The 17,698-nt window shown below is 35.5% G+C and overlaps 1 protein-coding gene across 3 annotated transcripts in view; it reads right to left on the bottom strand.

Moving 5' to 3' along the window:
- The window catches only part of rapgef5b (Rap guanine nucleotide exchange factor (GEF) 5b), a 123,062-nt gene that overhangs the window by 45,688 nt on the left and 59,676 nt on the right, over nucleotides 1–17,698 (bottom strand). For all 3 annotated transcript variants that reach the window (XR_012391288.1, XM_073924422.1, XM_073924423.1), the window contains exons 10-11: nucleotides 6,495–6,607; nucleotides 5,801–5,901 (exon numbers count right to left, since the gene is read on the bottom strand). Coding sequence is in view for 2 of the 3 variants with exons in the window: in XM_073924422.1 (XP_073780523.1) it covers nucleotides 5,801–5,901; nucleotides 6,495–6,607 (214 nt within the window). In the remaining variant the exon portion in view is untranslated. The remainder of the gene's footprint in view (nucleotides 1–5,800; nucleotides 5,902–6,494; nucleotides 6,608–17,698) is intronic.

Genomic DNA, 17,698 nt, shown 5'->3' with positions numbered 1-17,698 from the left:
TCTTTCTTTCTTTCTTTCTTTCTTTCTTTCTTTTTCATTTTCTTTTTCTTTCTTTCTTTCTTTCTTTCTTTCATCCATCATCCTGTTTCTGTATTTATCAGCATTGAGAGATGCCAAAAGCTCCAGCTCTGCGGGGAGATACAGTTGGATGGATCCCTTTCATTTGGAAAAAAACAAAAAAACAATAAAAGCACCTCTCCCTCTCCTTAAACGAATCAATACTTTTACTGCACGCTTCCCTTCGGCTTCATACGTTAAACAACAAACATTTAAATCCCTTTGTGTACAGAAGCTACCCGATCCTGCAGGATGTAAACACGGAAATCATCTGGGATCAGCTGATGGATACTTCAGAAGCTGTATGAAATCAATACTGAGCCATATCAAACTCCATACACATGTGAGTAGAGCGCGAGCATGACAGTCTCACATAATACACCGCTAGCTTCTTTTCCCATGAGACCTGTCCTTTGGGAATCTCCATGTCTGCTTCTGTCTGTCTCGGTTTTTCTTTGTCTCTGTTCAGGGGAACATACAATACTGAACTAATACGTATAAATGTACATGTGGACAGAAACAAACTTTGGAAAAAATAACATAAGCATCCCCAGGCAGTCTGAACCAATGCTGTGCTTGTTTTATTTCAACAATGGCATAAAATAAAACTCATTTATTTATCTGTCATACCGTTTACACTACAATAGTTTTATGGTGCGGACAAAACCCTCCCAAAAGAATAGAGCTTATACCAGGCAGTTGGGAGTGAAGCCACTTCATCTGACAGTTCATAGATCATGCCGACCTTTTCCCCCCAACAATAAATCACTGCTTATCTTGACAACACCAGCAAATTATATATATATATATATATATATATATATATATATATATATATATATATATATATATATATATATATATATATATATATATATATATATATATATATATATATATATATATATATATATATATATATATAGGAATGACAATACAAAGTGTGCTCCATCAGCACAAAGCTTTTGAAGGTATAGCTCAGCCAAAAAAATCATGTATGTTTTTTTTTTTTTTCTAAATTTGTAATGCTTTTTTTGTAGAGCCGTTTTTAAGAATGTCTAAGCTGCTCTTTTGCACATAGCAAATGTGATAGGGGACAAGGCTGTTAGGCACGATTTTAAATAAAATTTTATTTATATCAACATTTTTGTATCTCAGAATTTGTAAAAGTTCCTTTGTTCTGCTGAACAGAAATAGAGAGGTTTGGCAGAATGTTTTAACTGCTCTTTTTGTACACAGAGGAAATTAAATGGGGACTATGTCTGTAAGGTATAGTTAAAAATAGCTTTATTTAAAGCTTTATTTTTATTATCATTTATGATTTTGGAAAATTGTAGTGTGTTCTTTGTTACTCTAAACAAAAAGGTTTTGCAGAATGTTCAAGCTGCTCTTTTGTACAAAGTAAAAGAGAATGAATGGGGATTATGGCTGTTAGGTATTATAATGTTTGTGTGTGTGTGTGTATGTGTGTGTGTGTGTGTGTGTGTGTGTGTGTGTGTGTGTGCGTGTGTGTGTGTGTGTGTGTGTGTGTGTGTGTGTGTGTGTGTGTGTGTGTGTGTGTGTTTTCTTTGTTCTGCTAAAAAAAAACAGAAAGGTTTAATAGAATGAACAAACTGCTTTAGCACAGTAAAAATGAAAGGGGACTATGGCTGTTAGATATGATTGAAATAAGTCAATTAAAAGTTTTCATTTTGTCATCATCTATGTTTTTGTTTTATCTGTACAGCTTTCTTTGTTTTGCTGAACCAAAACAGAGAGGTTTAGCAGAATGTTCAAGCTGATCTTCTCAACACACTGAAAGTGAATGAGGACTGTGGATGTGGGTATACATTTCGGAGAAATGGTTCAAATAAAAGTTTATAAGAAAATTACTTTTTTTTATTACTTTTTTGTTTGCTTCTCTCAGTTCTGCTGAACCAAAGAGGTTTAGCAGAATGTCCACTCTGCTATTTTTCCACACAGTAAAAGTAAAAGTGGACTATGCATGTTTAGTATGATTTTCACAGAAACAGCTCAACCAAAAGTTTTTATTTATTTCAGCACTTATGATTTTGAGGATTTGTAATGCATTCTTTGTTCTGCTGAATATTCTCAGTGCTCATGTCTGTGAATATGCTGCTGTGTGAGTAACAAGATGCATCTTCCCTCTTGGTTGTATGTGAAATAAATCCACACTTTGATGATGAACATTTAGGAAACTCTTGAGCAACCACAACACTACTATGAATTCCTCCTATGTTGACCATATTTGTTTTTGCTTGGCTCTAATCTACACTCCCCAAAACTTACACCATGAGTGTGACAGGCACAACAATAGTGATGTTTTAAAAAAAAAATCAATTTTGAAACCAGTTTTTAGTTCTCTCTGGAGCTGGGAAGTCCAAGTCCTCTTGTATCGTATGAAAAAAGAGCAGTATGAACATTTTCCTAAATGTATCCTTTTGTGTTCCACATAAGAAAATCAGTAATACAGGCTCATGAAACAAAAAAAAAAAAAAGATAAACTTTGCCATTAAAGCTGCCCTATAAGGGAAATACTGGTAAACCTAAGCAAGGTCGAATAATACGAGTTGAAATGGGATAGAAATGGCCATACTGTGAGCCACATACAACATTGTTTCCTCATTCTAATGTAAATTCCATTAAAAAACAGGTCAATCAGAACAAAATACAGACTGTTGCGTTGCTCATGGGGCATGCCCTCAAGATTTACATGTACTTTAGATTACGCTCTACATCATCCAGACCTGTAAGTATCTGCATCATCAGGAGATCAGCAGCCAAACAGACTTAAGATGAACAATATGCACACCCCAGACTGCTTTGAGGACATAATAACAATGATGAATTTCCTCTCCTATTTTTAAGTTTATCAACGTTTATTTTCAACTTATCATGTATGTGGGACTCTTATTTTGAAAACAGGAAATTCAGCAAAGTCAAAGCCAGTTATCTATGCAGTAATGGATTCTTTTACTTCTATGAAGTAATGATTCCCACAGCCGTCAGAACGAAAAATGCAGGATATACGGATTATAAATTTGTTCAGTGCCACCATGAAGAGGCATAAGGTGTGTTTATTTGTGTCTTGTTAATTTATCACGTTTATTGTGTAATTTGCCAGACTGGTTTGTAATATGAGCTAACAAACACAAATAGACTGCTGAGTGTGTTTAATGCACATTTAAGCAAAATGTCTCATTACTCAGCTCCTACTGCAATTTCTATGGAACAAAAAGAACAGAAATACATTTTATTAAACGCTGAGGTGTTTATTGTTTATTTCGGAGTACATCATGTTGTGTGTTCATGTGTGAGAGAGAGAGAGCAAGAACAGAGCTGCATCAGAGCAGAGCTCATTAATATGCATAACTGTTCCAAATATGGTCAATAAGGAGGTATATTATTTGGTAATAAATAAGCATATATAACCATTTCTGTATACTTTTGAACTTATCCAAGTCACACACCTACTATGTAGATATTGCATAGTACAATTAAAAAAATTGAATCAATGGCACCTTTATAAGCACCCATTTTGTTAAATAATTGGATTTTAAGTGGCAGTGTTGTCCAAATGGCAACTTTCCCTCAGTTAAGCTGTGGAAGAGAGTTCTGGAATTGCACTGCAAGCAGATAGAAGAACTGCAGCAGCAGTGTAAGATTTAAACAGACAGACCCTCTGCACACAACAGAGAAGTGAGCTGAACTATAGCGATTAGCTATCAATGTCTTTAATGAGGTTAGAACTCACTCTGCTGGACTGGCCCGACATGCAAGAGGGAGGGGGAACAGACACCGCAGAGTCAGGCTTTTCTAAAGGGAAAAAACACTTGCTCATTCCTCTAATCTAGTCTGAGAGACATAATAGCTTGATATCCAACAACTTCAGCAATTTAGACTCAAAGAACCAAAGCAAAGCATTTTCATACCTCTTTAAATAGGCATGGACATGAATTAGTTATTTTGTTCGGTTTCAAAACAATGCCTTACAAGCATTCCAAATCCCTCAGTTTCACTTCATAGTCGACCCTAAACTCAATGGCTTTAGGGCTACAGAGATGTTCAGTCCCCTATGGAGAATCTAAATCAATAATTGCTACAAACAAATCAAGAATGGCTTGAAGCAGCAGGCAAAATATTTTATCCTCTTGAACGCAATGCAATAGTATCTCACATGCAAGAAGATTATGCTATGATCATTAAAGCACTAAAGGTATTTGAATGACCAAAATTCAATGAGCATCTCTCAATATGTGGAACTACCCCACAATCTGCTTTTCTCCTTTTTAGAGCACCCGGTTTAACTGCTGCCAGCTAACCATAGAGTGTAGCATGCCATCCATGACGGCAGAGCACTGAAGCCAGCAGGAGATAATAACTCGGTACCAGCAGGATAAAATATAGTCTGACAGTCATCTAAAAGTAGATCACTGCCATCACATCATTAACCTTATAGCACAGAACTAAAATAAGAAACATGTTTGAAGAATGACACAGCATTTTAGGAAAATTCTGTATGCATGTGATTATGTGACAGATGTGTATGTGACAGAAACTAAAAAAAGCATATTTTAAGGTATTTTTGCTTTTCTGAAAATTGGTACTAAATTCAGGTCTATTAAACTTAAAATAGCTGTTGATACTTCACTGAAAAATAAAAGAAAAACTAAAATTATTTATTTAAAGAGTTTTATTATTAAAACTATTTAAGTAAAATTAATTACTTAAAAAATTTTGAGTAATATACATTACAACTTTAAAGGTGATTTTTAAATAGTGACATCTCAGAAAAAAAAAAAAAACTTGCCCTGTCCTAAAAAATCCATACATCAAGGAAAAGCTTAGATAACATTTAAATTTAATAATTAAAAAAAAAAACTGACTGAATTTGTTTTTCATATTCACATTATATATAAGTTGAAGTCAGAATTATTAGCCCGCCAAATTACAAGCCCCTGTTTGTTTATTTTTTTTCCCCAATTTCTGTTTAACGGAGAGAAGATTTTTTTCAAACATTTCTAAACAATATAGTTTTAATAACTCATTTCTAAAAACTTATTTATTTTATCTTTGCTTTGATGACAGTAGATAATATTTAACTAGATTTTTAAAGATACTTCTATACAGCTTTAAGTGACATTTAAAGGCTCAACTAGGTTAATTAGGTTAACTAGGCAAGTTAGGGTAATTAGGCAGGAAATTGTACAACGATGGTTTGTTCTGTAGATTATCAAAAAATATAGCTTAATGGGGCTAAAAATTTTGATCTTAAAATGGTTTCTAAAAAATGTAAAACTGCTTTTATTCTAGCCAAAATAAAACAAATAAGACAAAAAAGACATATTTGAAAATATCTTTGCCCTGTTAAACATCATTTTAGTAATTCTGACTTAAACTGTAAGTGTACTTCAGACAGTTTTTAATCTAATCACTATAATTTAATATTTACTATATGAAATGTATCAATGTTGCATCTAATATACAGTAACTATTTTAGTAGTTTCAGGTAATTTCCATATGTTTTATACCGCATGTCTATGCAGAAAAAAAAAAAAAAACATCATTCAAGCCAAGTCTAAACTAAAAACGATGCATGAAAGAAAAACCAAACCAACATGAAACTCCTCATGCAGAACTTCCCTGAATTAAAAACCACCTGTAAGTCTTCATCAGTGCATCAAGTCTGCAGACCACATCTGACACCCCCAAAAGGCTGAGTTGTAAAGTGTCACATCCTTACCTGTCTCTCTGCTCTGGAGGCTCTTCTGTTCTTCGTCCAGCCTCAACTGACCCAGTACATGCTCCAGAACCTTTTCAGGGCTGGCAGGCACGGCAGCGTACCTGTGGGAGACAGAAGAGTCACTGGAGTCTTCCTCGTCAATGGAGGACAGCGAGCGACTGCTGCACCAGCCTTCTTCCTCGCCCTCTTCCTCGGTGCCCTCCTCATCGATGTATCGGAAATACGGCACATCAAATGTGGGCATGGTGCCTCGGTCAGTGCTGCTGGTATCGGAGGTCTCATCCTCATCCTCATCTTCCTCCTGTTCCACCAGAGCGGCTGGCATCAACCTGCCGTCCAGGTGCGGGTCCACTGCACGCCTGCTGCCCATGTTGGCATCAGTGCCAGCTTACCAGGAGGAACCACTCTGGAGCTTCTGACTTATGAGCCCTCGGAAACCAAACAGCTCCATAGAAAAGAGCGCACGGCAATGCAGCACATCTTCGGATGAGTGTGTGTGTGTGTGAGTGAGAAATTGACTTCAGGGAGATGAGAGATAAAAATAAAGTGACAAAGAGCCAAAGCTGGACAGATTACATCCAAGACGGAATGACAAGAGTGAGAAGTGAGAGCGAGAGAGCGAGAGAGAGAGAGAGAGAATGGGTGTGTGTGCTGTCAAGCGCGGTTCGCATGTGTGTGTGTAGCTGCTGCTTACCTCCGGCTCCAGGAGGAGGAGGAAGAGGAGGGAGATTTGAGTGACGTCGTCCTCTTAGGAAGCAGCACCTCGTGGCTCCGCTCGCACACACGGACTGCTGCGTCACCGAGGGGCTGCAGAGGGGAGGGGGGGACCATGGATTACATTATCACCAAGGAGATTCCCTGTCTTCCCGTCGCTGTCTGTCTCCCTCCCCTCCCCTGATTTACATCACAATACTGTGTTAAATTAAACAGGCCACATCAAACGGCAGCGCTCAATGGGACGGTTTTATCGTGCCCCAACACAATGCTACTGTAGGGCTGCTCGGCGCAAGGACATATTTAGATTTGAATGATTCGCTTGTTGGGAAGGTGAATTGAGTTGAATAATTTTTATATATATATATATATATATATATATATATATATATTGCATAATCATGAATTGTAAACAGACTATGATGAACTGATATGTGTGCTGCTGAGCATATAAGTATATAGTGTGTGCATATGCACATATTAAAAACATATTTCAACATGCATGATCATCTATGACTTTAATTTTTTATATAGGACGTGAAAGAAGATAGTAAATAAACAGATCTTCATTGTAAGTCAATAGAAGACAAAACTGGTTATCGGCATTCTTCACAAGATCTTTTGTGTTCAGCAGAACAAAGACATGCATATTGTTTGGAACCATGTGAGGTTGTGTGTAAAAATGATAGAATTATTTTGCTGAAAATAAATGCATACATAGGCCATCACGGTGGCGCAGTGGGTAGCACAGTCGCCTCATAGCAAGAAGGTCGCTGGTTCGAGTCCCGGCTGGGTCACTTGGCATTTAGAGAAAAGCATTTTGCATGTTCTCCCCATGTTCGCGAGGGTTTCCCTCGGGTGCTCCGGTTTCCCCCACATGTCCAAAAACTTGTGGTATAGGTGAATTGGGTAAGTTATAATTGTCCATAGTGTATGAGTGTGAATGAGAGTGTATGGATGTTTCCCAGTGATGGGCATCTGCTGTGTAAAACATATGCTGGATAAGTTGGCGATTCATTCTGCTGTGGCAACCTCAGATTAAAAAAAGGGACTAAGTCAAAAAAAATGAATGAATGAATATACATATTAAGGATAAAAATATTTAGGCTGTATATGAACACTACATGCAGCCTTTATACGGCTGAAGTATCAGATATATATTTTTTTATAAATAATTGGCATGAATAGAGGTTGCAAAAAAAAAAAAACATTCAATGGCATTCTGGCTAGAATTACAGTTAATGGATTTTAACTTTGGCTTTAATGTCAAACATTTTTATCATCATTGAATATGTATAAAACTTGTAACCATGGACCACAAAACTAGCCATAAGTGTCAATATAATAGGATTTATAAATCATCTAATAGTTAATAAGCTTTTGGAATAAATAAGCTTTTCATTGATTGACAACATTCAAATTAAGCACATAACTAATCCAAATAAAAAAAATTATATATTCACAGAAGGAAATTTTCAAAATATCTTAATGTTTACTTAATATTCTATTGATTTTTTGGCATAAAATACCTGTAATTAACTGTAAATTGCATTAAATGCTGTAATTTTAATCCACTAAACATATTTTTTTCAAGTGCCAAATATATACTTGTGCAATTTAGGACTAATGTAAGTTTTGTGCTCCAGGGTCATTTCTGTTAATATATTATGGAAAATGCTAAAACCAACACTGATATTGTCCTGCAAAAGCCCTGTCGTTTTGTCCTGTGTGCATTATCAATCTTACACAGCTGCCTGAACATACTAAAACACACACACACACGCACGCACTCACGCTCGCACGCACGCACACGCACACACACACACACACACACACACACACACACACACGCCCATCTCCAATATTCATACAACCTTAAACTCAACCTTTATTTATATTTCACTACATCAATAGCTACATTTCCATCCACCTATTTTTATGTGAATTTTGGATGGATAAGAAAGAAAGGTTGCGCATAAACTGCAATGGAAACACTTTTACCGAACAAATTCCATTATGTTAATTAAAAAAGGTCATGTGATTTTGTTATAAGTGATCATGTGATGATAAAAATGTGCGTGAATGGATAAACCAGCAGGCTGAGGACACTGTAAAACATCTGAAATGTTGTTTTGGTCATTCTAAAACAACTTAATCGTTTCAGTATTGGTGATTTTACTGTATATTATTAATGAGCTCCAGAATCAAGAGCATTTGTGCTTCACGTCTCATGCCTTCCAACGCCACCGCGCATGTCAGGATTGTCTTCTTAGGTATCATTTATTAAATGAAGAAAAGATTCGAGCAGCTTCTCCTACCGCAGCAAATTCCATTTTTACTGTTGATATTTGGTGCCAGTAAACCAGGAAGTGACGATTTTGTTCGCTTTGACTCGTTGAATGGAAACACTGTTTATTCACACATCTTTTATGCAATAACCCAGTTTTGCGAATGAAAATAAATCACATTTTTGGATGGAAACAAAGCTATTGATAATTCTAGATTTTCTGCACCACAAAATGATTAGTATAGACTAGAACAACAAACCAAGCAGCTATGGAAGACCCACATATGCTATCTGAAACGGAAAGCTTGTATCTAACTATAATAAGATATGAAAACATAATACATATCTGGACTGTGAACTCCATGTGATCTGGCGTGACTCACTAGTGTGTGTAAATATGGGCGTGAGCATCTCACGCCTTCCATAATGCCTGTGCCAACAACGGACAGACCAGGATCTTACAGTCACTCCCGTAAAACATCCTCATTACAACCAGACACTAACAGAAGAGCAATTCAAGTTAGCAATGTAATTAATGGATACATCATATGCAGATTTGTGTGTGTGTGCGTGTGTGTGTGTGAGCACAATTAATGAGCTGATTTTCATCCCAGACCACAGCAAATAGCACATCAGTCAATGCGGTGTGTGTGCAAGTGTGTCTGTGTGTGTTTGGCCGTAATTAGGCAGACAGACAGCCTGGAAAGACCAGCACTTTTCTGCTCTAATTGCCCATTGCACCGAAGCATTGAGAGACCTTCAATGATCTCGTGAGCACAAACACACACACACACACACACACACACACACACACACACACACACACACACACACACACACACACACACACACACACACACACACACACACACACAGACAGATATATAGATGCATGCACTCACTAGAGCCTCCACACACATACACACTCTTGATGATCAGCACAAACTGCATTAAAAAGCCTCAATCTCAGACTTGTCTCGCCATGCAGAAGTTTCTGCTTGGCTTAGGCTTCTATTAATGGCAGTGGACTGTAGACGAATGCTGCCCATATATTCTGACTTTAGAGGGGGAAACCTGAACACTTAAGTAAAGACAGAAGAACATTATGTGGGATCGAAATGTCGCATTTAATAGCATTAGTAGCTAAAGGGAAAAGTTTTACTTATATTATATATATTGCCATCTCCTTAAGCTCTAATGTTTTCTACGCAGACTGGAAGCAAACTCAAATAAGCAGTGCCCGTTTGATATGATTTGCATCTTTTTTTTTTAAACACGGAGTACGTTTAATGTTACTAAGATAAAGTCAAATAAAATGGATAAAAAAAAAAATTTAATTGATGATTTAAATGTGCTGTATGTAAGTTTTTGATTCTTTCTCAAGCATAAAAATACCATTATGTTTGCAGATATTTAAGAAATATGCTACTGTAAATGAACATTTTTGGAATGTGCTTTCCATTTGTCTTTGTTTTGGTCCCTATAACCTACCCACTGCCAGATTAGCCAATTATATTACAGCACTCTGTGTTGCCTTGGTGGAAAACAGTGCATTTATTTATTCAGTCAGGAAGGCTCTCAAAGTATGCATTCATGACCTAAACGCAACCTCCGGTTGACAGTAACAAACTCTGAAATGAGACGAAGATTCAGAATTCCAAATGAGGTGGTTATTAATTAGCAAATAATATAAATATTACGAACGTAACCATTAGGTGAGCAGGTTACATTGTAACCCAGTGTCCTAACACGCTATGTGAGATATGCAGTGATAAACAATTTGGCTGTTTGCACTAGACGAAACACGATAGAAATATAAATGCAGCCATTCAAACACACAGAATATGTGTGCACTTATTGCACTCCAATGACATGGTAAGGTTTATAATCTAATTAATACATATTAAACCTCTTTAACATTATTAAATGTACATGCTAAATCACTGATATGTGTTGGTTTGCATTGAGTCACAGTTCTAAAATTTAATTTCAAATGGTTTATTTTATTTTCAAGATCTGAGGTGAACTATCTGCTGCTGCTTTCAGTAGTATGGCAACAAATGTCATGTAAAATGGCATTCAAACATTATTTACATTGAATAAAGCACATGAGGTGTACCTGAGATTAGGGTTGGGCGATGTCGACCAATTTGGCATCGTACGATGTCTAATGTGAAACATCGCAATGGACGATGGTATCGTCTTCGTAGGTGGCGGTGAATTAATTATTTATGAATAATTAATTAATACATAATGAAATAATTATTTGTAGCCTAGCAATTTAACTACCTGACCCACATGGTCTTTGTTTTACCCATAACAAAATCAAAAAAAAAAGATAAGTTACACACAAATAATTACTTGTCAATCACTTTTTCCGCAAGCCTCTGGCATGAATAGGCAAAGTGATCTGAGAGTGATCTCAAACATAAAAATTATAATTAAGTCTATTCAAAATTGAACGTTTTAATCAACAGTAGACCAACATATAATATTATTATTGTTGTTTTATCATATGTTTGAGAAATAAAAGCAAGAATAGCCCACACATTAACCTTTATTTTACATCTACAGAATCACAAGAAAATAGTGATATTTATTTAAACAAAAGAATTGCGATTCTCATTTTAGCCAAAATCGTGCAGCTTTAACCGTGATGTCTATTGACCATTGGCAATGGACGATGGCATCATCTATTGACCCAACCCTGCATGAGGTGATCATTGTCAGTTTTCTGTTGTTCATCTGTGAAAAATAGAAGCGGTTTCTAAAATATAAATTACAAGAGTTGGTTAGGACAAAAACTTATTTTAGTATGGAAAATATTCCTTTTAATTGCATGCTTTTGCATTTATTTAGGACAGCCTTTAGACTCAATAGTCAGGCAGACTCCTGTTGGGGTCCTCAATCTGAAAACCTGCGCTTGCGTGTGTTTTGAACCAGAAATGCAATACCTAGTTCAACCACTTTTGCGAGGGTTTAAGCCCTCGCAATAAGCGTTTAGCCGGGAGAGCTCGCACAGAGCTCTTAGTAAGGGACCGTCTGAATGTGTCAGGAATATCAAAAACAAAACCAACTTAACCCCGCTTGACAACAGACAACGGCAGAAACATTGCCAATGCTGTCAAAGCACTGTTGTTAATGTGGCTGCGCAGAGAGGGATGGGCGTTCACCAGATGCCCCGACTGCTCTGCAAAGGAAACTTTTCTGTAACCGTGCTGTGCGCTTTCTGTTTAACCCTTTGGGAGTTAACGTTACGTGCTGACTGACAGGTGCGCGATGCGTGAGGCCAGGAAACAGGACGAAGCTTTCAGTTAAGATGAACACAGTTTCTATAGTTATACTTTATTTATAGATAAAGGTATATGGCTCTGTATATAATGACTCTATCTTGCTGGAGTTTATAGCAGTTTCGCTTGACTTCAGAACGCATTAATGCCGCTCTGAAGGTCTAATCGCTGTTTTAAGTTATCCAGAGCTGTATGAATGTACAAATTTTGAATATCACAATAGTATTAAATATTACAATTGTAACAACACAGACAGCACAGGGGCGTTGCGAGGGGGGGGCTTTGGGGGCTTAAGCCCCTGATGTATTGTCAAAAGCCCCTGATCTTTTGCAATATGTTGCACTTAAATAAAAATATAAGTATATATAATATATAATATATAAGTATATATAATGGTGTATAACACTTAATTTGTTATCTAAGTACTGAAAATTACGACGTACATCAAGCACATTCCACTTTCCACCTAACGCAGTGTTTGTGTCGGGTCAACTGTTCAGCAGTACCTGTATCTACCGGCAGGTGGGAGTGGCACTGTTGTCAAAAATTCCGCCCCTGCACTTCATTTATTTATTATTTTGAAAAGCTGAAGTTGATGAGATAATAATACAACTCTTTTGCGAAACTGAATAGTTCTAACTACTAATGAAGCCTAACATTTGTTTCCACAGTATAAAATGTGTGTAGTTTTGGTGAAATAAAATAACTATAAACGATAAAATGTGCATCATATCAATGTAAATACATGCAAATTAGTCAAAAGAACGTAAATTGTTCTAGCTTTCTAGATATGATATATATATCTAGGCATATTTATCTAGATATGATATAGCCAGTCACATCTGTTTCTGTATTAGTTAAATCACAGTGAGCTCATGCATCTAGCATAATGTATAGCTACATTCTACTGTAACATGCTATGTCAGTTAGCAGAGGTAAATCGACTTTCTTATAAAAATACCTGAGATGGCTGGAACAAGACATACTGTTGAAGACTGATTAGCCCCAGTTGAATTTTTAGCCCCCTGTTCATTTTTCCCCTAATTTCTGTTTAACGGAGAGATTTTTTCAACACATTTCTAATCATAATAGTTTTAATAACTCATCTTTAATTACTGATTTATTTTATCTATGCCATGATGACAGTAAATAATATATGCCTAGACATTTTTCAAGACAGTTCTATGCAGCTTAAAGTGACATTTAAAGGCTTTAAAGGCAGGTTAGGGTAATTAGGCAAGTTATTGTATAACAATGGTTTGTTCTGTAGACAATCAGAAAAAAATGTTTGCTTAAAGGGGCTAATCATTTTGACCCTAAAAGGTTTTTTTTATTTATTTAAAACTGCTTTTATTCTAGCTGAAATAAAACAAATAAGAATTTCTTCAAAAGAAAAAATATTATCAGAAATACAGTGGAAATGTCCTTGCTCTTTTAAACATAATTTGCGAAATATTTAAAAAAAGAAAATAAAATTCAAAGGGGAATAATAATTCTGACTTCAACTGTATAAACATTTATTATCGCAGTCGTGTAAATGATCAGTTAAAACTTTTTTATGTTTATTCAGATCCTATTTTCATTCAGCTACAGCAATAGCTGGATGCCTTCATCCATATTAAGGATTTCCTGGACTGTTTTACTACTTTTGTGAGGCATATCTGGAATTTCTGCTCAATGAATGAATGAAACAGGCATTACTTGCATTTAAAGTGCTACAATGCCCACATCACCTTATTTTGAGGAAAACTGAAAAAAAAAATCTCCCTCAAAAGAAAATTAAAGTAAACAAATTTCTAGCATATAAATCTTTATTTTTGTACTATTTTTGATAAAATTGTTATTATGTCAAAAATAGCAGCCTATTGAATATCAATATTTTGCAAGGTATTGAATTTAGAAATTCCAGTATCTTGACAACACTACACCTTAGTTAATCTCTGTCCAACTGAACATGTTTGTAGCTTTGTATTACATTGGATAACAACTCACACTATAAAATACATCATATTTTCAGATTTGAAGACATGCAGAAAATTACATTTTCAAAAAACAAACAGAAACTGCAAATCAGGTGAGGAGATAGGAGGCTCAAGAGGTATGATATGGCTCACAACAGACTAGTAAATGAGAAGTGGGATAATTAATTAATGTTTTTTTTCCTTTTTGGTGTTACAAGTCACAAAGCTTCAAAATGTATTGCTAAAAGTCAACTCAAAAGCCCTATTTATTATTAAACCATTTATAAATCTATTATAAAAATAGATTACCTTATGAAAGTTGTGGTATTTTAGCGGCGTGAATTAGAACATTATTTTTTATATTTGGGGGTTGGGGGGGGGGGGGGGGGTCTTTGGGGCTAAGCCCCTTATCCCTTTCGACCCTAGCAACGCCCCTGAGACAGCAACACTTTTGCACAATCGATACTGATTCAGTCGTTTCATAAGAGGACCACGCTTCTTCTCTTCTTTTTTCCTTGTCAACATAAAGGCAGTGAGATGCGCCTTGTTTTCGCCTTATAAAGCATGTATGCACATTAATGCAATAGCATATTTAAACAACAAAACTGTTTACAAAAAGTCTACATATGCGCACGTTGTTGTTGTTGTCTTTTCATCACGCAGCGCGCACTTGAACCGCGAGGGAGAGAGAGGAAACCATCAGGACATATTCTTTAAAATAATGATTTCTATTAAAAATGTAAAAGGTTTTGGTATTATAATAATAACAGCGGGGCATTAAATAAATGCATATTTTCCGTGGAGCAAGCAATTTGAGGAAGTCTGAGATATTTATTTGACGGAAGAAAAAACATGATTGGAAAAAAAACAGCCTATGCCGGTTATTAAAAAGAATCAGTCAGTTTTTTCTTTTTGTAATATAAATTAATTATTTAAGTGAAAATAATTTAGGGCAGTCCTATTTATTTTATTCATTTTATTTAGATTATTCTGCTCATCTGTGCTAAACACAGGTGCTTGAAGATGCTCTGTTGTTCTGTTATTATTATTCTGACATTTAAAAATGAATCAGTAGCCTATTTTAAAATGCAATATTTAATGTGTCAGACACAAAATAGACACGTCAATTTGTTTAATATAAAATCAATAGTAATCTGACCAGTTAACCGTTAATAACCGATTAATGAGCGGCGGTTGTTGGTTAGCAAAATTAACCGAAATGAGCATCCCTAGTAGCCATTTAATTGACTTTTTCTATGTAAGAGAACTTGATTGAAAAAGAATCTTCAACATGCTTGAACCATCTACACAATGGAGTTTAGCTCTGTTTGGTTTTTCAACAGTATTTTGTTACAAAGAAAACAAAAGTGATATAGCTTTTGCTATTTATTTATTTTATATATGACTATTTATATTGTTAATAATTTGCATAGTTAATATTGTTCTTTGATGTTTAGTTTATAAAGATTTTTCAAATGTTATTTAATAAAAAATTGTTTTAAAAATCTTTAAGAATCTTAAGAATTTTTTTCCCACCCCACACGAAAAAAAAATCGTGATACGAACCGAATCGTGGGTCAAAAATCGTGATATGAACCGAATCGTGGGTTTGGTGTATCGTTACAGCCTTAATAAATTAGCAAGTAAATAATTTATTAAGTAGTTTAAACAAATATGCACTTTTTTCCTTCAACCTTCAGTAACAACTTTACATTTTTATTTATTTGTTTTTTGTTTACCATGATTGGCTGAGTAGAATAAGTAGGCTAAATAATCAGTCCTGTGATTCTTATCCAATCAAATTGCAGATAAAAAAGTAGTTATTTCAAGACTCTTTCCAACATTGGATACCATAGTTAGGTTATTTTCAATGGCAATTTCAAAGTACAAAGAAAATTTCAATAACCTTGAAGAACCTTTTCCCCTTACAGAGAATGTGGAACATTAAAGGTGCTTTATAATAAAGGAGTTTTATTTTTAAAAGTGTGCACTTACGATAAAAGAATGATAGTGTGCATATTGTGCATATTGTGTATATAGTTAAAGGTGCAGTAGGTGATTGTCTTCATAAACATTTTTTGTAATGCTGGTTGAAAGTCTCTTCACATTCCAATAGTAATGATTAAAGTAAATGATCTAAATGTGTTTATATGTATTTTTATATTCTGGGTAAGGCATAAAACTAAAAAATGTTCATCCAATTAAATATTGTCAGGCTGACATCTGCCATAATTCCGATAAGTAGCCCAAACTGTCTGTCATCCAATGTAAATGTGCACTTCTGCGCATCTCTGTTCATGCATATCTGCCTTTTGCGCGTGCATAAGCATCACGCGTTCATGACACGTAAACACGAGACAGTCAGTCATGGTAAAATCCAAAACTGAATTGAAACTTTTGAATATCCTGAATCAATAATGGAAATAGTTTTGCATGCTGGAAGGATGACACCATGGCTAAAGTATTTCTGTTAGACAGGTAATATTATGTGTTAAAACTATTTTAGTCATGCAAAGCTGATGTAGATTGTGTTGTTATTAATGGGTTACATGCAAAGAAGTGTTGTTCAGCCACTGAAATCTCCCAGTGAAAGACTGATGTGATTATTTTCCGTTTTATAAGGGTACTTTGACAGCATCGATAATGTAGATTTTATTTAGTTTAACAACAAAACATCAGTAAACAGCGCTATTCCGCGTAGCCTGCTTTTTTGAGCTGAAGTTGGTTTTATAATTACATTAGATCATTTTTGAACAAAGACAACAATGATGACGTGCTCCCTATAGTGTTTACCATGCTACTCTGAATATTCGCTCTGAAACAGCATGTGAATGTGGCTTAGTAATAAGTAAAATTCATGCACGCTGCCACTTAACCACTAAGTACATTTCTAACTGGCGAATGACATGAACAAGTGGGTTGTCTGCTGTCATGTTTTGATGCACGAGCTCGCAATTTCAGGAGGCGTGGCTTTGAAATACAGTCCCTCCCGTGCCGTCCAAAGATAATATACCAACTGATTAGCATTTTGGCAGATCACCAACTGCACCTTTTACATTACTGGTTTGATCAGCTCTTAAAAGCATAGCTCACCAAGAAATGAAAAATCCCTCACAATTTGCTCAAACTCAAGTTATAAACTTTTGTAAACACAAAATTATATATTTTAATTGTTTTGGAAACCAGTGTTGGGTGCATCTCTCTGAAATTATTTCTCTGTATAGTATACAGAGAAATATCGCAGATTAATATATCATTTGAATAAAGCACATTTGCTCCAGTTGAACTGGAATCATGATGGAATAGCCTGTGGATTCCAATTAACAAAGCACCAATGGCTGAAGTGATAAAAGGCACATTCGAAATGTGTAGAGTGATGGGATTCAAGGACCATTATTGAGTAACGCTGGGTACAGTAAGAGGCATATCCCATAAAAAGGGTATTTTTGATTAGACAGAACACTACAATCACTAAAAGATCTCCTGCTTCCCTCATTCTTCTCTGAAGTGATCGTATGCATCACGACTGTATCTTGATGAACACCTCTGTGATTGTACCAGAGCTGATATTATTCTTTTAAAATGAGATGGTTGCACTGTATTTATCACTGCCACTATTCGCAAAGATTAAAACTATAAGCCTTGT

The sequence above is a fragment of the Danio rerio genome, chromosome 16, assembly GCF_049306965.1.
Source record: "Danio rerio strain Tuebingen ecotype United States chromosome 16, GRCz12tu, whole genome shotgun sequence".
Taxonomy (NCBI): domain Eukaryota; kingdom Metazoa; phylum Chordata; class Actinopteri; order Cypriniformes; family Danionidae; genus Danio; species Danio rerio.
This window is presented reverse-complemented; position numbering and strand designations above follow the sequence as displayed.